At 36.4% G+C, this 25133-nt stretch overlaps 1 protein-coding gene across 1 annotated transcript in view; it reads right to left on the reverse strand.

The window, feature by feature from the left end:
* The window catches only part of LOC126710125 (uncharacterized), a 94196-nt gene extending 71385 nt beyond the window's left edge, over positions 1-22811 (reverse strand). The window contains exons 1-15 of the mRNA XM_050410505.1: positions 22549-22811; positions 19728-19831; positions 18498-18632; positions 18354-18404; positions 16116-16210; positions 15915-16032; positions 15385-15486; positions 15111-15293; positions 14861-15021; positions 13462-13632; positions 8285-8377; positions 7854-8178; positions 7635-7739; positions 7455-7550; positions 6039-6106 (exon numbers count right to left, since the gene is read on the reverse strand). Of these exons, the coding sequence (XP_050266462.1) occupies positions 6039-6106; positions 7455-7550; positions 7635-7739; positions 7854-8178; positions 8285-8377; positions 13462-13632; positions 14861-15021; positions 15111-15293; positions 15385-15486; positions 15915-16032; positions 16116-16210; positions 18354-18404; positions 18498-18632; positions 19728-19831; positions 22549-22645 (1904 nt within the window). The 5' untranslated portion in view covers positions 22646-22811. The remainder of the gene's footprint in view (positions 1-6038; positions 6107-7454; positions 7551-7634; positions 7740-7853; positions 8179-8284; positions 8378-13461; positions 13633-14860; positions 15022-15110; positions 15294-15384; positions 15487-15914; positions 16033-16115; positions 16211-18353; positions 18405-18497; positions 18633-19727; positions 19832-22548) is intronic.
* Between the last annotated feature and the right edge of the window lie 2322 nt (positions 22812-25133).

Raw genomic sequence — 25133 nt, forward strand, 5'->3', positions numbered from 1 at the left:
CTCAAAAATCCTTAACGAAAAAAACCGGCCCCCTTCCTCTACCACTATTTGAAAAAATTTGGATTCAAGAAAAAAACTGCGAAAACCACCCATACTTCTTTGATTCAACTAAAGAAGCAATGTTTTCTATTGAGGAGAAGAATCCACTGGTTAAATCTTGTCCCTAAGAAATGATAATATGTAAAAATAAACAAAAATCAAGAAAGAAAATAGATTGATATGCAACCCAAGTTACCCAACAAAGAAGAAAACAAAGGCAGACATAATTAAGAATCACAAAAGAAACAGCCCACAAATATTATGTTTGAATATTGAGGCGAAATGCCATTCAAAACCAAACATTATGCTGGCCAAAAAAAAAAAAAGTTGGCGGGTCCGGATAAAGTACCCATGAAAACCGACTTCATAAAGTACCTAATCCTTCATAAGAACAATCTGTTCTATGTTCTATGCTCTTCATCAGCCTGAGTAACTCTTATTTCAGAAGAAGTTCTAAGAGTTACTCAGGGAGGAAAGCTTCTTTTTTTTTCCACAGGTTCAAAGATCAGGTATGGTACAGCCATATTTTTCCTTTCATGTTGATTTTATTTTCTAAAGAAATATGTTTTTTGTTTCTTTTTGTTTGATATAATTTATACCACAACAGAAGGAAACAACCAGAAAAACACAACAGAAAACAAATAGAAAGCCAAATAATTTTTAAAAGAGAAGGGTCACTCTTTGACAAAATGGAATATGATAATTACGTTAACAAGTTGCAAAAACATGAAATCATCAATCAAACAAATCAAATCAAAAGTTGAATCAAAATATGTCATTTTAGATTTTTTTTTTTTTTTTAAGAATATTATAATATGAGAAAAGAGTAAAGGAAGCCCTTAATCAGTAGTGGAGACGGAGGTTTCCAGTGTATAGGAAAGTGCAAAAAACTTTTTAAAAAATTCATAAGTAAAATGGGGACATCATGGGTGATAATTTGAGAAGTAGGGGTTTCGACTTTCTTGATTGGTATGTTATGTGTCGCTATTGTGGGGAGACTAGCTCATTTATTGCTACATTGTGAGAAAGCTCACTAGTTGTAGTGTTTTGTTTTTCGATCTTTTGGGGTTATGTGGATCTTACCAAAGTCGATACATGCTCTTCTTTTTGGTTAGTGGAATTGGTTGGGGAAGCATTCTTCAGACATCTGGAATTTAGTTCTGTTGTGTTTGATGTGGTGTATATGGAGGGAGCGTAATTGGTGGACGTTTGAGGATATGGATAGTTTGGATAATCAGCTAATTGCTTCTTTTAGTGGCTCTTTGTTTGACTAGTCACAGGCTTGGGGACTCACATCTAGTGAATCCCTCCCTCCCTATGTTTATTAGTTCTCTCCTCTCTTTTAATTAAGTTTTATTCTTTTGTCTTTTCTTTTTTCCTTTGTACTACATGACTAGTTTGCATTCCATTGCACAAAGTAGTTTTTTTTTTTTTATACAGATCCTTCTTATTTATCCACAAAAAAAAAAAAAAAAAAAAAAAAAAAGCTTAGACCTTCTTGGATGAGAACATGCTGTGGTTTACAATTGTTGTGGTTTACAATTGTTGAGATAATCTGAGGATTGATTCGGAGGCGAGATCAAAGAAGGAAGAGATTGTTAAAGACTTGAGACAAATGCTGGAGAGCTTTTTATGAAGTTTCTAGACAATTGATGATGGGGCAAAAGGACCAATCTTACCAAGATTCTAGGAGCGGATGATTAGAATGTATATAACAATCCTTTTTTTTTTATAGGTAAGCATAAAACTTTTATAAATGATAGAAAAATAAATAAATACAAGACGTTCATGATGATGAACAACAAGGGAAATCAGGAAACTAAGCTAAGGGAGGACAAAAACTCAGAGAGAGAAGAACAATCAGTAAAACCCCAACAACGAGGCCACTCCAAAAGACTACGATGGCATAAAAGCTTTAACTCATCCAACATCTTCTCTTTGTCCTCAAAGGATCGACAATTTCGTTCCAACCACACAATCCACATTAAGCACCTTGGAACCAAGTTCCAAATGTCCGAGTTATGCTTCCCATGCCATTGATACCAGCAAGATAACAAACCTGCCACCGAACCTGGCATAACCCAAAGAATACCAAAGGCCTGAAGCATAAAAGTCCAAAGGGATTGGGTCACAGGACAATAAAGAAGAAGGATATTACCGACTCTCCATCACAGCAACACAAACAACACCTATTAGCTAATGGGCGACCCTTAAGCATTAGATTATCCAGAGTGAGGGTCTGACCATGCACAGCAGTCCATAGAAAGAACGCCACATGCTTAGAAATCTTTGGTTTCCAAACCCCCTTCCAAGGAAACAAAGAAATCGAAGCACCCCAAATTGCAAGGTAGTAAGACCGAGTGTCAAACTTACCATCCCCTTTAAGCTGCCAGTAAAGGGAATCGCTCCTAGTACCCTGAGGAATACGAGATTGGATGAGCTGAAGTAGAGAATATGATGCATCCAACTCCCAATCTTCAAAAGCTCTATAAAACGTTAAATTCCACACTCTAACAGTACCCCCTTCAGGAATCCACAAAACCTCAGGAATACAAGCATCCTTGACCGCTGAACACACATAGAGCTCAGGATAGAGATCTTTTAGAGTAGTGTCACCAATCCACCTATCATGCTAAAAGCGGATACGAGTACCTTCACCCACTACAAAAGACAGATGCTTAGAAAAGCTCTCCCATCCTTCATTAATGCTTCTCCATAGGCCAACCCCATGAGACCTCCTACAAACATTAGTACTCCACCCCCCTTGACCCTCGCCATATTTTGAGGAGATAACACACTGCCATAGATGGGTAACTTCATGAACATATCTCCACAGCCATTTCCCTAATAGAGCTTGATTAAACGGCGCCACATTTCTTATCCCCAAACCACCAATCTCAACGGGTAAACACACCTTATCCCAAGCCACCAAAGGATATTTGAAGCACCCCACAGAAGATCCCCAAAGGAAATTCCTCTGAATACTTTCCAATCTAGCCGCTACAGCTTTAGGAATAGTAAAAAGAGATAAAAAATACGTCAGGAGACTTGATAGAGTACTCTTTAGTAACATGAGCCTACCACCCTTAGATAAATAGAGACGCTTCCACCCAGAAAGCTTCTTCTCCATTTTCTCCAAAATAGGATTCCAAATCGAGGCTGTCTTAAAAGAAGATCCCAACGGCATCCCCAAATATTTCATAGGCAAACTGCCCACTCTACAATGAAGAATATTAGCCAAAGCATCTAGATTATTCACCTCCCCAACAGGGACAATCTCGCTTTTCCCTACATTGACATTCAAACCCGTAAAGGCCTGAAAACAAGACAACACCAACCTTATAGATAGTAGCTGTTCCTTAGAGGCATCACAAAACAAGATAGTGTCATCAGCAAATAACAGATGGGAAATACTCACCCCAACAGAGTTCACAGCTCCCACATAAAAACCCCGAATAAGATTACACTCCTCTGTCTTCTTCAAGAGTCTACTTAAAACCTCCATAATCAAAAGAAACAACAGCGGGGATAATGGGTCCCCTTGTCTCAACACACGAGAACTTCCAAAAGAACCTTCAAGGGATCCATTCACTAGGACTGAAAAACAGACAGTCGAAACGCATGCCTTAATCCACCCCCTCCATTTCAATCCAAAACCCATCCGGCCCAACAAATAAAACAATGCCTCCCAGTTCACATGGTCATAGGCTTTTTCAATATCCAGCTTGCAAACCACACCCGAAATTCTGCTCTTCAATCTGCTATCCAGGCATTCATTTGCAATAAGCACTGAATCCAGAATCTGCCTTCCGCCAACAAACGAATTTTGAGTCTCAGATATGAGATTATCCATAACCACCCTCAACCTATTAGCCAACACCTTGGACAGCAACTTATACACACTACCTACCAAACTGATGGGGCAAAAGTCTTTAATGTTAACGGCATTACTCTTTTTAGGAATTAAAGTGAGGAACGAAGCATTCAAAGACCGTTCAAACACAGAGTGTCAATGAAAATTATCAAAAAAATCCATTACATCCTTTTCCACAACACTCCAACATTTCTAAAAGAAAGCCATGGTAAAGCCATCAGGACCAGGGGCTTTATACCCCTCCATTTCCCTTAATACCTGGATGACTTCCTCCTTCGTGAACTCCTTCTCTAAGGATAACCGCTCATCCTCTTCAATACAAGCAAAATCTAACCCATCCATAGTAGGACGCCCCACCTCAGTTTCCTTATACAACCTTTGATAAAAGAGAACTATTTGAGAGCGCACATCCAGCTCATCCTCATAAAGAACACCATCCACCTCAATCCTTTTAATTTGATTAGCATTTCTATGAGAGTTTGCTAATCTATGAAAAAATCGAGTATTATCTCCCTCCTTCACAAACAAGGCCCGAGACTTTTGCCTCCAGGAAATCTCCTCAAGAGAAGCCAAATGTTCTATGTCTCCTTTGAGTTGAAGGTGCCGACTCTCATCCTCCATTGAAAGACCCCCTAACTCCTCTCTCGCATCTAACCCCATTAGCTCAGTCAGCTCGTTCTTCTTTCTAAAAGTCAATTCACCAAACTCCTCCCTGTTCCACTTTTTTAAGTCTGCTTTTAGAGCCTTCAATTTTTGAGCCAAGATGAAACTTGGAGAGCCCTCAAAACTGTAACCCTCCCACCATTGCTTAACTCTATCAACAAAACCCTCAGCTTTTAACCACATGTTCTCAAATTTAAAGGCACTTCGACCGCGACGAACAACACCAGCTTCCAACAGAAGAGGGTAGTGGTCTGAAAGAACACGAGGAAGCACCTGTTGGGATACATTCTCAAAGTGCTCCTCCCAATCAAGAGAAACCAAAGCCCTATCAATTCTTGACATAGAGGGAAGACCAAAATCTCTAAACCAAGTGAAGGAGGCCCCCTCTAAAGGTAAATCAACTAAAGAATTATTCTCTATAAAATCCAAGAAAGCGAACATAGCAGGGCTAAAAGACTCACATCCAAGTCTCTCACTTGGATACCTGATAATATTAAAATCACCTACTAGACAAGAAATGATGCAGGTATCAACTGAATCACATTTTGACAAGAATATAAATATAGTAGTGATGATAAAGCATGGATGCACAATTTACTAACTTACTGAAAATCTTATTCTAAAAGAAGAAAAAAAAATACTGAATCTGCAAAAGAAAAAGGTTTTTTTTTCAAAATAAAAAAGTGGATTGACTTTGAATTTTAATTATGAATACAATATATACAAGTGATGTTGGAGATACTACAAATTTTATTATATGAAATTTATAAATTGAAATGTCACAAGTCATGAAAAAGAATAATGGAAAATGTTGTTGGAAAACAATTGGAATTGTCAATGAAAGACAATGAACCTTAAAATCCTTATGCAATTTGCGTAGATGCTATTAAACATATTTTTTTAAGAAAATTTCAAATTTTTATAATATGATTTTAATTGAAATAGTAATTTAACTCTTCAAAACTTTGGTGATAAAGTTTTGAAGATTAACTCATTCTTTTATATTTTACCATTGATTGAATATCCTTTGCATGCCTCTTTTGGATTTAATGAGAGATTACTATCAAGTTTAATCATTTATGGAGTTATCATAAGATTTTATGATATCATGTCTATGATTAGTTATTTATAGACATATCCTAAAATTTTTATAATACCACATTTACATTCTTAGAATATGATCGTTTTAGGTTTAAACATTTAGTGAAAGTAGTTAAAGCGCATTGCGTGGGTTTTAGGTTAGTGTCTATAAAACCTAAAGCAAATGGCAACAAACTAGGTCACTTGCAAAGCCTTCCATTATGATCTCAGACACACTCTTAAAGAGCACATCAGAATAGATAGAACATTCCAAACATTTTAAGCTCAATATTGCCAAGGGAACACTAGCACCAATAAAATATTATGACTAATGGGTTCCCCCACAAGGTCACTAATCAAAAGTCGAAATAAAGTGAAATACCTAGCATGATCCTTCAGTGCTCTGTTCACTTGTTGCTGAGCAGTGCGCTTTACCCCATCAATCGTCATCTAGAAACAATGAAAGAGACCATCAGAAGCATGCTAGCCATACTTGCTGGAATAGAAGAAAAAGCACCTCTGCAGTTTAGTGAGATTTGGACAAACATAATTCTAAATGGTTGTGCAGCAATAAAATGGCAAAGATTTATTACAAACTACTAAACTAGACCAGTTTTAGACCTGTACATGAAACAAGGAAAACGCAGGTTGCTTTGACCAACCTGGCATCACAACAACATTTTGCATCTTCATATATTTCAAATCTTGTTTCAAATTCATTAAGCACACAGAACAACACTACCTATGAAACCATTTCAGGGTGTTTAGAACACTGAATTACTCCTAATATTGGTGAAAATCCTGAACCATATTGTAGTCCAGTATTGAAATTATAAGATTCTTGATTTTCTAAGATGCATTCCTTTCTATGATTATTGTTGATATAATTAGGACTTAATTCCAAAAACCCAAGCAATAACCTACAAACAACACATAAATTTCAACAATTAGTGAGAGTTTGGATTCAACTTATTCCTGCTTATTCTGCGTTTGCGTTTTTGTGTTTCTTTTTTCTTTTTCTTTTTTTTTTTTTTTTGCCTGCCATTGTTTTTGACTTTTCAACCTGTTTACCGTACACTTTTCATCAACTCGTGCACTGTTCACAGCAAAATAAGTGGTGGAGTGCACACCAGTGGGTCCTATTTACTGTTCACGGACCTACAAATATCACTTTTCAGCAACTTTTTCATTAAAAATAGGTCCCACGGCACTATTCACACATTTAAAAATTATTTTGCTACAATGTTTTCAGTTTTCAATTTCAGCAACTTTCAATTTCAGTAACAATAAGCTCAATCCAAACGGACCCTTAATATGCTCAATTCCAGCAAGTTTTGCTAGTACTCATGCTCTGTTTGTTTCAACGTTAATGTTATTTAGAAAATGATTCATTTTCCAAAAAATATTTTCAATAAAAATATCTCATTTTCCTATGTTTGGTAGTAACCTTAAATAAGTTGGAAAATGAACTTCTAACTTCCCTTATTTGGCTTCCCTCTCCCTTGTGTGTGTGTGTGTGTTTGTTTCTAAAAAAAAAAAAAAAAAAAAACTCTTATTTAGCTTATTGCGAGATAGAGTTGTTTTCCAAAAAAAAATTAATGAAAAACAATCTCTGAAAAATAAGTTATACTTTTTATGTTGACTAAAGATAGCTTTCCTTTAACTCATTTTTTATGATGCTATCAAACACTAAAAACTTGGAAAGCAGTCTTCACATAAGGTTTTCCATTGAAACAAACAAAGCATCAGTAGACACTCTGAATAATACTTCAAAGGATCAGCAATGATAGAACCAAACCTGCACAGCAGCTGCAGTTTCCAGCGCTATTGTCTGACTAACAGCTGTACTGCTTTTAAAAAATTTGACAATTTGATCAATGGAGTCCTTCAGATACTGACCAAAATACTTGTAATCAGTATGCATGCAACCACAAATTTATGGTAAGAACAATCAGAGAATGCGAGTGTAGCAGCTTACAGTCATGTAACAGGGGGAAGCTTTTGCAGCCATGCTCCAGTCCACCTTACTATTGAAAGGCTTATAGCAGAACACACCAACTAACGAATCATAAGCAGTAGCACTCTGCAAGGAGGTGGGAAAACATTCACCATGATACAACTAAGAAAACAGCCCCTCTGTCAGACAATCTCAAATATAAAAGAAAGGGGGGGGGGGGGGGGGGGGAGGGATTCAAACCTCTGTAAGGAGACCATTAGGGGATGACAATTTATATGATCCTAGTTTCACATCGAAGACTTTTGTCTCCGGATAAAGCTTTATGGTGCAATCAAGGTCTTCACATGATAATTCAGCAAGACAATCCAAGGCCTCATCAAGAAGTTTTGAAGCATTATGTTTCATGTGAACCTCCAACAAGGTATGAAGAGAATCCATCTTGTCGGTACTGATGAATGATTGCCCTTCTTCACCTTCCTTGTACCCAATAATTTTATTCAACTGTTCCCAGTCTTCTTCGCTGAATTTAAATGACTCAGCTTCATCTTTATCAGATTGGCCGTTCCTGGAAAAGTCCATGCATATAGGTGACTAACATGAACTTAAAACATTACCGGATAAGAAGACTTGGGAAGTATCAACAAAACTGGTTTCAAGCTAAAACTACAAACCATCCAAACGACCACCAAGATTTCTTTGCATTTTGTTTCTTCAAATTAAGGTCCGATTCTACCGACTGCTCCACAAACTTGTGAGCCAACATCCTGTTCAAACCAGGATTCAATAGTACTTAAAACAGAGGTTAGCAAATTAAATCAAAGCATTGTAGCAAAATTAGAACTTCAGTAAGTATATGCATGCATGCATGTGATGCAAACAAAAATTTGGAGCTTCAAAGAAATGAGAAAAAATTGGGATCAAAGAGGGAGTGGCAACAGAATGAGAGAGAAATCTTAGCTATCAACTATCATTACAAAGGAAAATTCTCATACAATCATAAGGTGATTTACAATGGCAAACCTTGGCTATTTATACACTACAGAGCTGGTTATCCTTTTTTTTTTTTTTGATAAGTTACAGAGCTGGTTATGCTAACATCATCCCCTTAGTGCTTAAACCAAATTGGTTAGGAACCATCTAACAAACTAATACTCCTCCTTAACAAAAAATAGCTGGCACTAACTACTACAACAATTAACCACATGTTTAAAAGAACATACAAGTAATTTCATGACTAAAGGACTTATATTCGCTGGGGCATCTTGCATGGAAAACCCATCAAGTGCCCCTACTCAGCCATGTCACCAAACATATCGAATTGCCATGTAGAATACTTGACCATGTCACCAGCATGTGGAATTGCCACGTTAAAATACCTTATATCAGGATTCCCCCTTTAAAAGAAAACTTATCCTCAAACTTGAGTAACTGCTGAGGGATCTTTGTCCACAGCATAATAAGGTAGTAAATGCTTCACATTGAATCATTGGACTCCAGTCTTAAACTTTATTTGGGCATGAACATTGTTCATAAAATCTGTAATGACTATAGACTTATTGTTTATCTTCTTAGGCCTCTATTTCAGCTTGACCAATGGTTTTGAACCCACCTTCTCCATCATTGGTAGCTAAGTGTATTGTTAATTCCCCTTGTAAAGAGTGTAGGTGTGCTTCTTCCCATCATGAATGGATTAACGATCATATTACCAAGGTCATCCAAGAAGAACATGACAAGAATCCATACACCGCACCTCATCAATTTACCTTTTTCATGTGGAAATAGAAACTAAATATCTCTAAGCAACCTTGAGATCATTGCCCTTCAAACCAAGAAAGCTTGTAAGGGTGAGGATGCTCTTCAATTCTTTTTTTCTTTTTCTTTTTTTTTTTTCTTCTTTGCTGAGAAATTCAGTTCTAAGGTTCAACTTTTGTATCAATTCTTGAGATACCACATTTTCACAACTACCCCCATTTATAATCATACTGCACATTCTTCCACTAACGTTACAAGTAGCATAAAAAACTTTGGTTCTTAACCAACTTCCTCAGTTTCATGCTTTGGCACAAGGAGAATCTTCCATATCATAAGTTTGTTTTTTTTTTTTATCAATAAGAAAAGAACTTCATTGAAAAAAAAAAAAGGACGGCCAAGGCCCAAGTACACAGGGAGTATTCCATATCATAAGTCCCTCTTCATTTTCAAAATCTCCTCCAATTAATTTATTTGGGAGCTGATCATAGACATGATCTTTTTCTATTTCATGTTTTGGTATAAGGAGTCTCCTCGTCATAAGTGCCACACCCTCATCACGTTTAAAATTTCCTCCAACTTCCTTGTGTAGGGGCTGATCATAGATAGGAAGTTCAATTTCTTGCTTGATTTCCTCTACTTCTTCCAACAAGAGTTCTTTACTATTGTGGCCTATTGCATTTTGACAATCTGCTAGCCTATGGCCAGGTTGAACATGCTTCAAGAACTTTAAAGCCACCTCCAAGGGGCTGATTCCTGACACACAAATGACTGGCATTGGACTGGTTTGGTGAGGGAACAAGAAACTTATCATTGTTTTCCCCCAACAAAATTGCTTCCTTTTCCAATATTCAAAGAAGAACCAGCCTGGGATTAGATTTGAAATTGTTGCCAAGGCTTGAAACACTTTGGACTTTGTTGCTTCTCTACCAACAACGCTCAGTTATAAGCCTCAAAAACCATCCAAAACCATATGGAAGGCTTCAGTCCACTAAGATACCTCACCACCATTTGCTCTTTACTTTCATTCAAATTACCACTTTATATAAGTTGATAGAATGCCTCAATATACCCCTCTACACTACCAACCTGTCTAAAATTGTGTAGGTTCTTGTACAAGGTTACATGTAGTTGAAGAGAAGGAATTGCTCCTTGAGCTTCTTCTTCATCATACACCAATCTTAAATCTTGCTCTTTCCCCTTCTTTGTCAATTCATTTGCAATTGCTCCAATTGCTCACACCATGCATAAGACCTTCCTCTTAGCAAATAAACACCAATTTCACCTTCATGTCTTCAGAAACTTCATTGTAATCAAACACTCTTTAAATTGGGTTGAACCAATTGACGGTGTTCTCCCACTTGTGTCCAAGCCTTTCAATAGGCCTTTTCCCCTTAGGAAGTCCAAAAAGATTCTCAAAGTTCTAAGCATCATTGGGTTCATCACTCATTACACTAGGAGAATGCAAGCGTTGCACCATCTCAGTCAGGGCAGCTATCTACCTTCTCAATTTGCACCTTCTCATTTTCTTGAGGCTGATACTACTGGTCATCATTTTGTTCTATGTGAGGAAAATCAACCCCATAATCGATACTCACTCTATTCCTTTGTCCCCTATTCCGAACACTTGCTCCTTGTGCCAAGAAAATTAACAACTTATGCTCAAATTCTTGAGGAAGAACTTCAAGAACAACCGAAGTAAAGGTGAAGATGAACCATTACCGATTGTCCCAAAAGTTTTAGTTTTTAGAAAAATGGTGAAGTTAATTATTTAACCAATATTCCAACACTCCCCCTCAAGTGTGGGCGTGGGACCATACACGTCTTTAGTAAATGGGTCCCAAGCCCAACATGTGATATTTTTAATTTTTTAAATGGGAGGCAGAGTTTAAACTTAGAAGAACTTGCTCTGATACCATGATTTAAAAATTGTCCAAAAACTTAAACTGTTAGGAAATGGTAAATTTAATCATTCAACCAATATTCTAACAATCTTCAAGGATAAACCACATCAGAAAGCTATCTGATGTGCTCAGCCAAGACAAAACCATACCAAAATTTCTCAAAGGGAATTACGATATACTTGGCCAAGAGCAAAGGAAATTATTATAGAAAGTCTTTAGGCTGGCCAAATTCTGAAGAATCTCCAGCATATTGAACACTCATAAAAGGAAGGTCAAAACCTAAGCTCTAATGCCAAAATAATGCCCCAAAAAGATGGAACTTCAAAGTAAAGAGATAAAATTGGGTCAAGATAAAAGAGTAGCGATAGAATGAGAGAAATCTCAAATCTCAATTCTGATTCCAAAGGAAAATTCCCATAAAATCATAGGATGAGTTTACAATTGCCAACCTTAGCTTTTTTTTTTCTTTTTTTTTTGGGGGAAAAGCCAACCTTAGCTATTTATATTATACATTAAGGAGTTGGTTATGCTGACATCATTTACTTATATGCTTAACCAAATTGGTTAGCAACTAGCTAAACAACTCCTTAACAAACTATAGCTAGAACTATCTACTACAACGAATAACCACAAGTTTAAAAACTATTAACCTCATATTTAATAACAGATACGAGTAATTTCATGATTAAAGGACTTATATTTGGCCAGGTCATCTTGCATGAAAAATCTGTCTAGTGTCCAATACTTAGCCATGTCACCGTGCATGTGGACTCGTCATTTCGAAATGCCCAACACTAGCATGTTTCTATGTACACAAGCACCACAGGGTATGCATAGTGGAATTCTGGAAGAAGTATGGTGTTAAAGCAAACTGCCTAGAAAGTATGCAACAAATTGATGCATGCATACACGTGTATGTTGGTCTTTTCTATTACTTCTTTCACCCCTAACATGAAATCATTTTTCCCCTTTTTCTGCTGCATGAAATCCGAGAGTATTATTCCACAGGTTAATTGAAAAAAAAAAGGTAAAATAAGAGGAAGAAAAATAAAGAACACAAATTAAAATTGTCAATGCAGAAAATTTCATAAATCTTGCTACATGGATCCAAAAATTGGGATTAACATAAAATGGCACATCTCATAATGCATTTAGAAAGGTCTCCAGATCCCATGGCGGAGAACCATTGTACTCATGCTGGAGATTCAGGACGCAAGTCCTAAGTAACATGAGTTTGGGGGGCTTGCAAGAGCTGATGCAGTTCATTTTTATAGCTAGCTGTTACTAGCTTATGTTGTACAATAAGTAGTTTCCTTTTACTTTTAATAGCTTTTATCACTTGTAACAGAAAATTAGTTAGCTAATAGGTTGTTAGTGATAAGTGCAATAGCCTATTAGTTAGTTAGAGAAGTTAGTTAGGTTTTGGCCAATCACATGACAGCCACATGGTGGATTCTTGTAACTAACTCAGCAGTTTGCTTATGTAACTATAAATAAGCAAGCTGCCTTCATTGTAGCTAGTGGAATTTGAATCCAAGAAATCTACCTGTGAGGTATTATTCCTAGGGTGTGTCTCTTAAAGAGCTAGTACATTCTTTCTTTTCTCTAAGCAACTTAGCTATCTAAAACATCTTTCCTTTTCACAATTTTTCCTCCATCGTACAAGTAGCAAAAAAATAGCTCTAAATGCTGTGCTCAGCAATGAAAAGTAACAAACATTTAAGCAATTAGGAAATTGTAAATTTAATCACTGAACTTTTTTATTCTAACACTCCCCTCAAGTGTAGACCCAGACTCCCTATTACAAAGTGGGACCCAATACATGAAATCTTGAACTTTTTAAATGGAAGGTAAGATTGGAGGCAGGAGTGGAAACTTGTCTCCAATCTACCTCCCATTTAAAGTCCATATTTGGTTCCCAATTATTGAGGCGAAGTCTAGGCCTTCATGTGAGGAGCAGTGTCAGTATAATGTTTAAGTGATTACATTTATTCTTTCAAATCAACATGAAATTTTGAAATAAGAGGTAAGTTATCAGAATAAAAAGACACCACCTTGAATGAAAAAGATTACTCATGATATACACACACACATCAATATTTGCATGGATGCACACACACATGCATATACTTTTATATACATATAAAATAATTATCAGAAAAAAGCATTGATACATTTATGGCCAGTAAATATACCTCCACTGAAGTATGAGTTCAATATCAAGTTCACGGTCCAATTCCTCAATGTCTTTGTTGTCATCAACTACTGCCCGACTGAGGTCAGATTTAAGCAGTGAAGCATATAGAGAAATATATCTCTTCCGTAATCTTGTGTACCTCAGAACCTGCTCCCATGTCAATTTCCCACTGTGACAGAGATGATGTTCTTAGATAATAAAGGAAGAAATTTTTTTTGATAGGTAAATTAAAGTTTCATTAAAAAAACTACTTCATGTAAAAGAACATAAGGGCCAAAAACATAAGGAAAAGACTCAAGACTATGTACAAGAACAAAGGGAATCTATAAACATCAGGAGAGAGTCACTAGATGTGAATCCCCAAACCCGAGACCAATCAAATAAAGACCCTATGAAAGATGCAAGAAGTTGCTCTACCGAACTCTCCAAATCCTCAAAAGTGAGCATGTTCCTCTCCCTCCAGATACACCACAATGAATCAAGAGATGATCAACTGATTCCCCATTACATTAGCACATGCAACACCAATTGACTATATGAAAATGTTTACTCAAATTTTCAATCATCGGCACATGCAACACCAATTGACTATATGAAAACGTTTATTCAAATTTTCAATCTAGAGAATTATCATATAGGAAGAAATTCGAATTTCATTTCCAAGAAATTTTAATTTTAAAAAATAAAAATAAATAAATTGCTCCACTACTCCTTGGTTGGCATCCAAACATAGAGATTTGGAATAAAATTTGTTTGTCTTTAGAGAGAAAAGAATGCCCAAAGTTACAAAGGACATGAGAGACCTATCTAGGAGCTGAAGCTTTTTCTTCTGAGATTACTCTTGAGTGGATGGCTGCCAGCTCTGAGTTTTCCTTTTCGACTCTCACTGAGTCTATATATATATATATATATACATGCACTTTTGATTGATATTTTATAGGTGTGACGCTTTAATGCTTCCAATGGGGCTGCGCCCCTTTGTGCTATTTCGATGAGATTATTTACTAATTAAAAAGTTTTGGCCCCAAGGGGAGGGGCAAGGAGACATTTGAACTACTGACCCACTTCATGAGTAATGGTCCCAGCCAATTATGCTACTCCTTAGGGACAGGAAAATCCAATGTTGTAAAGGAAATAATTTTTTTCAGCCTTTCAAATTAAAATGTATGTTTTCAAAATTACCCTCCTTAATATAAAACAAAACAAAACAAATATATATATATAAAAACCAATAATAATAATAATAATAATTAAAAGCACTAAGCTTTCAAAAAAGACACAAAATAACTTAAGAAAGCTTTAAAATTAACTTTTCAAAGAGGACAATATTTTAAGACATTACAAAATGGAATAGAGACCAACAATATGGGACAGACAATGCAAATTAGTCTAGATACCTGGCCTTCTTCGTCTGGTCAGTGACAACCTTGTAAGCATACTTCCACCAAGACCTTGGATCAGATTTCACAGAGACATTTGGACGGTAATGAGCATATTTCAACCTTTGATTAAAGGCAGCAAAATTATCAGCTAATTTTAAAACATCCCTATATCCATCCTGCAAAACAATATTACCCAACTTCTTCAGAGCTAATTAATTCTTAGCATTTCAACGAAAAAGCATGATTAAGTGAAAATTAAATGAACCTTTGATAGACAGAGTGTCATATCATCCAAGTTTACTACTGCTTTCTGCTCACTGCTATCAGCAAATTCATTTTGCCGCATCTTTATGTATTTTGCATTCCCAGAAACTGGTTGCAGAATGTAATTGTGCTTTTTCATAAGACAATCAGCTGGTTTTCCATCCTTAGTACCAAATCTAAAAACCTGAATCACATATTAAAACATACAAATATGACCAGACTGCCAAAATAGTAAAACATATGCTGCACACACTTTATCTAGAAACAGGACATACTTGAAACCACTCTGAAGGAAGCAAATCCTCCCACAGTTTGTCCAAATGCCATGGAATACTATCAGAATCCCAATAAAGTGCAAGCCGATCAAGTTCAACAGACTGTAAAAATGATGAGGGATGAAACAATAAGACAACAGTATAGACAAACATTAGTATGTAGTCAAATACCCAACTGTTAACTGGCAAAAAATGCTTTCTTTATTTAGTCAATTTTCTTTCCTATTTTTAGGGAGTGGTTCAACAAAAATGAACACATGCATACATGCAACCAGCTCCTTAGATTTTAAAATCATGTAAGCATCACAGTCAAGCTGACAATAACAATATTCTTTTCCGGAATATAATAGTATGGTGATAAAAGAATATTTCTTATGCCGTTAAGAAAAGGCAAAAGGGCATTTAAAATAATGGAAAAAGATCCCACAGCCCATATCTGAAATATGCACCCACATGCACATGAGCACACACACATACAAGCACATAATACAAAGAAAAAAATGATTCTGCTTTTCATGGTAAATAGGAACCTTCTGGAGTCGGTCTAGTGCACCACCAGTAACAAAAGTCTCCTTCCCGTTATCATCAATTGTTACTGCTGAGAGCTTCTCCAAGGTTACACCAGCTGCAAATGGATGGCCAGGATTGCTACAACATGGGAGTTAAGGATTCAACACAGGTCAATGAAACATGATATATCAATATTCAACGTCTTTTTTTTTTCCTTTTACCTCTCAAGATCCTCATATCTGATGTGAATATTTGAAATGGACAACTTCAAATTTCCAATTATCGTGCTGATCAGGGATCCCAACCATGATTTATTCTTCAAGGATAAAAGTGCACAAGTTTAGGGCAAGTTAAAATTAGGATCCATATGAACAAGCAGTAATGACATTTTTGTTGTCACTTAAGGCAGGTTTGGATCATGACTGAACAAGCAAATAGAACACAAGTACCAAGGTAGATAACAAGAATAATAGTTCAAATAAATAAATAAATTCCAAATTAAAATTTTAAAAATTAAAATATAAATAAAAATAAAAACCTCACCAGGTTAGCTGAGCATTGTGCCATTTACATAGTAGTACAACACTAAGAAGATATCAAACCAGAAGTAGGAACTCAAATAACATGGACGAGATAAAGAAAGATTTAGAATTACCAACCCACCCTCCCCCCCCCCCCCCAAACACTAGGCTATAGAACTGTTTGGTTCTTGTGGCACACACATAATTAAAGCACCACAATTTTTACTTTATGATTGATGTTACAAAGCACACATCTGAAAAAATTCAAAAGAAGCAAATGGATTTTACAAGGCACCACTATTTTTCTTTGATTGATGTTCGTGAGTTTAAATATGTTTTTTGATAATTGACCCAAGAGCCGTGATAATGCAATATTTGAGCAAGCAGTGAAGAAATCAGGATTTTAATCCCATTAAGAGTCCTTATTAGTCACATGGATATTAATATAAAATTGATGGCTCATAAACAGTCAGTGTTTATAAAAGAAAGGGGCGCACTTAAGCGCAAACGCCTCTAGAGCCTAGACGCAAAGCGCAAACGCGCGCTTAATTGAAGTGAAGCGCACATTTTCAAAAAATAATTTTAAAATAATTATTAATGACAAATGCAACCATCAAATTATCATATAAATTGAATAAAAAAATAAAAAATTATATAACTCATATAACATTTAGATAAGCCCTACTTTTGCAAGTTTAACACAAAAATTGCAAGTCAAGTCATTTTATTTTTTTGGATCAACTAGATATGAGTACTTCCATGTAATATCATTTCTTAAATCTCCAACATCCATAATGCCCTATGACTTATTAGTAATATTAGTTAATAACTCGAATTTTTGGAATTTGATTCTAGGGTGCTTAATGTGGATTGTTTGGTTGGAACAAAATCATCGCTCCTTTGAGAACATGGAGAAAACATTGGATGAGTTAAAGGTTTTATGCCAGCGTAGTCTTTTTGAGTGGGCTCGTTGTTGAGGCTTTATTGATTCTTCGTCTCTCTCAAGAGTTTATGTTTTCCCTTAAGATTATCTTTCTGATTTCCTTATCTTTTGTTTTGCTGTTTGTTTCTTCTGTTTCTTGTTGTTCATCATCATGAACAACTTGTACTTTTCATTTTTTCTCATTAATAACAGTTCTCTGATTACCTATCAGAAAAAATATTTAATTACTTAATGACTGTAAGTCTATAAGAATTAGTCCGCTATGTTCAACATCAACCACTAAAGTAACTAAACAATTACCACAAATATAATATATCATACTTCTTTTTTTCATGGATGATCTAAAGAATATGAGGACATAGCAATATGGTAATTGGTACGAAGCAGTTATCCAAAAGGGAAAAAATAGAATAAGAAGAAGAAGCTAGGAGGACTACTGTTTCAAGGAGAAAAAATCAAGAAAAAATGAAAATAAAAATAGAGAAGAACTATGTGAGGTTGTGGGTTTCAAGACAAATTATACTCAAAATTTTTTTTTTTTTTTGATAAGTAAGCTACACTAAAAATATGTTGAATCAATGGTTTATATCAATAATGTAAAGATCTTATAGTTTTAATTCAGTTTCGTTTTTTTTTTTTTTTTTTTTTTTGAAAAATATAAAAAAGCACCAAGCGGACTTTGAGCTTTTTGAAAAAGCGTGCCTAAAGCACACATCTTTGAATGAGCCTAGCTTTTGAGGCAAAAGGCGCTGGAGCCTTGGGGCTTCGCACTTTGAGCTTAAGCGATCTTTTACCAACACTAAAACAGTGCCTAGTCACATCTAAAATTGGCAAGCTTAAACCCACTATAATGTTGATGCCCTGCCTCTTAAGTTCTGTCGCGTCATTTTGAGTAGCACATGGAAATAGGATCATGATGCACACAGTGCAAAAAGTCAATGCAGCAAGTTTTAATAGCACTTCTCCAATAAATGAAATTTAATTTTAAATCATACCATTTCTGACTTCAATTGTTGTGCTTTCTCCAACAGCTTCATCTCCATTTCCTATTTCCAAAGGGGAAAAGTATTAATTAGTCTCAAAACATCTCCTGTTGGGCAAACAGTGTCTAGATATATATACAGTTCACCATCTCATACCCGTACTCGGCGTCTTTTTGCCTCCTGAACAGCATCCTCACTATGTCCTTCAACTTGAGTTGCTGGTTCAGCTAATAAAAAAATGCGATCCAAATACACTAGTACTGGATCTTGGCCAAGCCTGCTCCATGGAACCTTATATTGAAAACACCAAAACCACACATAAAAGACTTACTGATATTAGCTACAAAAAGCAGTATGCAATAATCTACTCAACTGAAAAATGCTTCCCATAAATCAGAATCAGAAATGGTAGGAGATTAAGAAAACATACAGAAATTGAAATTTGGTGTTTTAACATAAACAGTTCACTTCAAACCCATGACAGTAGTAAAAGCATCACTTCATTTGTAACCTTATATCCTTCCACCAACCTCCTCACCCCCCCCCCCCCCCCAAAACAAGGAAATGGGGGGAAAAGAGATGGTGGAGATCCTATCAAGCCAACTCTAGCATAATTGTCTTGTTTTATGTGTGTGTATTCATCAACTGAACTGATGACGCAAAGGTGTAGAAAATAACCTTACTAAGGGAAAGAGAAACTAACAACCATCACAAGCAAATAAATAACATCCAAGAACCTTTAATAAATGAAGAAAGAACCAGCAGAAAATTATCACCATGTGTCCTTTAATTAGCAAAGTGCTCTAGTTAACTAATTGCCTAAGAAGTGCACCCACTTAGAAGAGAAAAGGGAGTGTGGCTCCCTTGTCTAAGGTGCATTATGGCCATACAGCCAATATAGGTTTACCATTGGCCTCACATGAAGCAAGTTTCCACATACAACTTAAGGGTGGTAGGTTTTCCAGGTTGTGACCATTACTAAGTAACATTGAGACGTGGAATTTCTTTGGCTTTATGAAAAATAAATTGTTATGATAAAAATGACAATGAAGATAGCTTTATATAATTCATCTCCCAAAAATGAAAAATTAAATAGCCCCATCCACTAAATATAGCTTTATGATTCCTGCATAAAAAAAGTACCCCAAAAAACAAAAAAACCAAAAAAATAGCTATTTACTTGCATCCGTGTACAAATGTCCAAATGCATGTTACAGTTTCAAAAATTAACTCCAACACCATAGATTTTAGAAAGTAAATTTGAAATGCCAGTTTGCAATATAGAGAAGGACAAAATTAAATTGTGAGGTAAAAAATTCATAACTGAACTCAACTATATTTAACACATAATGTAGATTGACCTTGTGAGACCAAAACCGCACAAACCTTGAGTTTGACGGATCCAAGAAATCCTGCCTTGACCTTCACAGGCAACTTTAAGGCATTGAGTGCCTCAGGCTTCAGCTGCATATTTGTCAGCTCCACATTACCTGTTTTATGTTTTAGTCAAAAAAAGAAGAATCACAACTACATCAAGAAACAAAGTAATGCTCACAGGTGAGTTTTCATCAGCATCAGAAATACATAAGGTTTATTTTTATATATATAAAAATATTTCTTTTTTTTAAATACTGATTCTTAATTCTAAAATTAAGCCACATGTATATGTCAGTGCAAAGTACTGTATATGCATTTTTTTTTTATATAGGTAATAGATATTTTCATTAAAAAAAGTACATCATGTTCATGAAGTCCTGTATATGCATGTCTATATATTTTCTTTCCAAAACTAATTTTAATGATTAAAAAAAGTTAGATCTATCTAGATTTTCATTTCATTGTGACGCAGAACAAAACCAAAACAGATGCAGCACCAAAATTTTCAAATAATTTGATGACAGCAAAATAAAATAAACCTAGGAATCAACACCTAGACTTCCTTGAATCAGCCCCAAGAATGGCATTACTATTTTGCCCCTAATTTAAAAGAAATTCAAATTCGTAACACTTCCCCTCAAGCTGGTGTTTGTGTGTGTATATATATATATATATAATCCCAACTTGTATACATAGAAAATCCACCTAAGTCTTGCACAAAAAGCTTAGGTAAACATAGCAGCAACTTGGGCTCATCATAGAGAGAGATATGCAGCTTCACATCAAACTTTAATTCCTCAAGTAGAAGCTTAATTCATATAAGTCCGCATGACATATGTGTGGTAGCCTTAATCAAGAAACAATAATTTGTTTCTTACTTTTCCAAGTAATCAAGCAATACCCTAGAAAGGCGCCATATCCAGTAGTAGATCAGTGACACATAGGAAGAGCTTGATACACCTTGGTCGGCGAAGGTCTTGATGGTCTCAATAAGATCCGATGACACAATCAACGAACCCAGTTGGTGGATATAATGTAGCTGACCTAATCAACAGTCACATCTAGTGGTTGGGTTCGTCATTGACATAATCGATGTTGTTAGAATTATGGTTGAATATTTAAATTCACCATTTCTTAACAACTCAAGTTTTTGAAATAATCAATAATTTATCATAATATCAGAGCAAGAGGTCATAACTTCGATCCCTATCACCACTCTACCTCCTATTTAAAATGTTAAAATACCACATGTTCAGCCTCACTTATTTAGGAGGAAATTAAGCCCACACGTGAGGAGAAGTGTTAGAATTATGGTTAACTGATTAAATTCACTATTTCCTAATAGCTTAAGATTCTAGGAGAATCGAAAATTTATCATATGCGAAGTTGTCCAAATGCATTCAAGGGTCACCAAGCTTTATTCTTGCTAAAAGGCTTTGAAGCTTTACCCCCCTGAAGATCCCTAACTACCACTACCAATAAGATCTCCTCCCTCTCAAACCTCCTCTCACACAAACTACTCTCCGTTGCCCTAATGCATTAAACTCCAACCCATTAACCGTAAGACTCCACCCTTCAGTTTCTTGATATAAAGTCCCATAAAAATGCACCACCTGATCCACCTCCAAGTCCTCCTCATACGCTGAACCATCCACCTCCAAAAGCCCCAAGTTGTTATGCCTCCCATGAGAATTTTCCATCCCATGGAAGAACCCGGTATTGTTGTAACCCTCCTTAAGCTTTTTGTCTCCAAGAAATCTCTTCCATAGAAATGAGGCACTCCAATTCACATCTCACTTCCCCCATCTTGCTTCTCTCCTACAATTAACATATGGGCCTGACTCATTTTCATGCTCATCTAGCCCCAGCCACACTCCATCTACCATCAGACCCACACAAAAGTTCGACTTTCAATTTTTTAATGACACCTTTTGCCTTTAATCAAGTCAATCTATCTCGCCCCAAAAATTGAAGTTGATTTCCTTTCCCAAATCACAGCGGATGTTGGGTTCTTTCCTCCTTTGATGCAGGTGGTTCTCCTGAGCTTCTGAACTCACCAGTGCTCCTCCTCTGTGCTAGGTTCACCTTGCACTTGGCTGGCAGAACTTGGACGGTTCCACCGTGGAAGGTCATTGGGGCGTCTAGGTCTAACCCACAAGGCTTTCAACGGTATCTCCAAAGACCAGCCAGCCATGCTAGTTGTGGCCTTCAGGGATGAACTCCACACTTCGATTAGTCCATCCACCATACACCTCTACACACAGGAATTACCCGTTGTTGAAGAGCATAAATTCCAGTTGGTAAACTGACCCAAACAGCACCTACTCCAATTCAAAACGGGGGTTTAGGCATTAAAAAAACTCGTGATTTTTACTTAGCAAATGGTTGTGGCCTTATGTGGTAGAAAGGGATTCACTATGGAGGAAAGTGATTGATAGCAAATACGGCACTCGCTTCTTTTACCCTATAGAAGTGAGTGATGGCACTTTTTTTTTTCTTTTTTTCTTTTTCTTTTTATATCTGAAATGATCATTGGAGTAGCAATGAAACTTTAGAGGGATAAATATCCTAATTTTATTCAGGTTTGCTAGACTATACAATATAACAGTGGTTACATTGGAAGTTAGAGAAAGCCCTTACCAATCCAATTTACCATCTTAACAAACTCTGATCATACAAACTCACATTTCAAACACACCGAATGAATGTTAATCTCGATTCGATTCAATTTTCCGAATCGGAACCATATTCTAAAACAATCAAAGCTTCATTTTCATTTTCATCATAGCAAAGGTTTTAGAATTTACAAAAGAATGAGAAATGAGCAAACCTTTCCAAACACTGATTTTCAGAGCCTCTTTGTTGAATCCCCTCACGTAATTCCCGAGGTACTTCTGCAACAAAGAGGCCACCTGATCCTCCAACATCTTGTCTTCCTTCTTCCTGAAGATTCCTCACCGTCCGATCAGATCATTCTCGTCACGCTAACAGAACAACGACAAATCAAGATCTATTAGCAAAAAATTAATTCTCTTGAGTTTCAGAGAAGAGCGTTTTGAAATACTCTATATAGAATAGTATCAATTTTCAGATAGAGAGAGAGAGAGAGAGAGAGAGAGAGAGATTCGAGGCTTTGATGCCACGTCTACAGTTAGTATGAGTAGGCGGTGGGTCCATTTTCTTTTTCTGGACATATCTTTTTGAATATAAAAAAAGTTAGAGGATAGTATAATAACACGGAGTATGTGGGGATCCAAATGCAATCAGCTTCCGCCACGTCATTATTAGAGTCACGTGATTCCACGTGAGAGATTGACCGACAACGTGATTCGTACTTTTACGAGGGAATGCTTGGAGTGTGGTGTGGACGTGTTTGCAGTGAATTGCTGCTCTGCTGAATGGATTGCTCTTTCCAATATTTGCTAAAATGCCATTGACGTGGGCGCTGCGGTTTAGGAGCTCAAAGCAAGACACGCCGACTACGCTGACGTCACGTCTATTTGTTTTTGCTTTGGATTACTTTTTCCAAAAATACTGTCTTCACAACATTTTTATAATATTTTCGTAACAAATTTTAAGTGGCAAAATGTTATTATTGAGGCAAAAAATTAATCTCAATGATAGGTTCAAATTTAAACCAATAACAACTAACCACCAATAATTTGTTGTAAAAATATTATGGACATAGTATTTCTCTTTTCATTTTCCTCTCTATAAATTTATTTTACTTAAAAAAACTAGTTTGGTTAACAATGTCCTTATGGCATTTGTTAATTAATTGTTTCTTTATAATCTGTTAATTAATTGTGTGGGGCCAAAGAATTTGTGATCCCGGCCCACTTTTCATTAAGGCCCAAGGCCTGCGTCGAGGAGAGATGTTGCCGAGGACATGCAACGAAAGTCCAAATGACCTAGAGATATAGCCGAGGACGATCCTGTCCTCGGCATCCCAAAACCTAGAAGGAAGGAACGGCACGCCATCAAAGGCAGTCCCCAGAGCGCTCCCAGAATAAAGGGCGAGTACAGTGTAAAAGCGATTCAAGAAAAAGTTGTCACCTCCGCATTGAATGCGCCAACAAACGTCCTAGCCGCATTAATGGGGAAAGGACCCCTGAGCAGTGTGGCGACAAAGAATAAGGGAAAGGCTGCTATTACTGTAATTAAGTACTCTACGCTTGACAGAGCCATGCTCTTCAACTTTTACAACCACCCCCAACCACTTTGGGTATGGGTTGATAAGATAAGTATCAGACTTATAAAACTGAACCTACACGTGGACGTTCGAGAGAGGGGGGAAAAGTTAGTATAAAAGAAGGAGGAAGCAGTCCAAAAGAGGGGGGGGGGGGGAAAGAGCATTATGTATCGTCTCTAGGACCATTGTAACCTAGGGTAAAATGAATAATAAGAACAATAAGAAAAATAAGCTCCTCGGACGAGGTCCAATAACTGGAGCCACTCAGGCTGCGCCGGGGAGAAAGTCCTCTTGGACAAGCTCAGTGCACCTCTGTGCAATCATCATGAACACCATGACTAACGACTGTATGTTCACCAAGGCCTAGCCTTTTAGCCCACTCTCTACAAATTTATTGTTTGGGCCTTTAACGTTCGAACCCAATATCAATTTGGGATCGTTACAAATTGAGTCCTTACAATTTGTTTTTAAAAAAGTTTTAGGTAAATTACATATTTAGTCTCTATCCTTTACATTCTATTTCAATTTAGTCTCTAACCTTTCAATTGTGTCAATTTAGTCCCTAACATTTCAATAGCGTGTCAATTTAGTCTCTACTGTTATCTCTTTGATGGAAAAGTCTAACGTGTCAAACAGCCTAAATAAAAATAAATAAAAATTTGCCACATCAACCGCCACCTGGACTAACATATCAATTTTTTTTTTTTTTTTTTTGGGTAGAGAACACGTCAGTTTTTTTTTTAAGAAAACGCAAATCAAATCTTTTTAATTTGATTCAGAATTTTGTTTATTTCATTAAACAGGACAGTCACAGTTCCATGTAAAACACTCTCCCTAATGTAATGGGTTGGGTTGGGCTGAATTTTTTTTAACCCACCATGGTGGGTTGGGTAAAAAAATCCTCTCAACCCAACCCATACACACCCCTAGACATGTCTTACATTTTTTTTTTTTGATGGGAAATACTTCAAAAACTTTATTAATCAGCAGAGATAACAACTACATTTTGGTTAAAAGCTTGTTCAATGAAACAATGAATCTCTTCAACCCAAACAGATAGGTCTGCAATTCCTAAAGCATGTCTTGCAAGTAAATGGGCTAGCCTATTGCCATTACAACCAACATGTGAAAAATCTACACATCTGAAAGAGTGGGACACGACAACTGAACTATAGACCAGCGCTGCTACTAATGATGGAGGAGGAGACACGTCCTAAAGCGCA

The sequence above is a fragment of the Quercus robur genome, chromosome 12 (assembly GCF_932294415.1).
Source record: "Quercus robur chromosome 12, dhQueRobu3.1, whole genome shotgun sequence".
Classification (NCBI taxonomy): Eukaryota; Viridiplantae; Streptophyta; class Magnoliopsida; order Fagales; family Fagaceae; genus Quercus; species Quercus robur.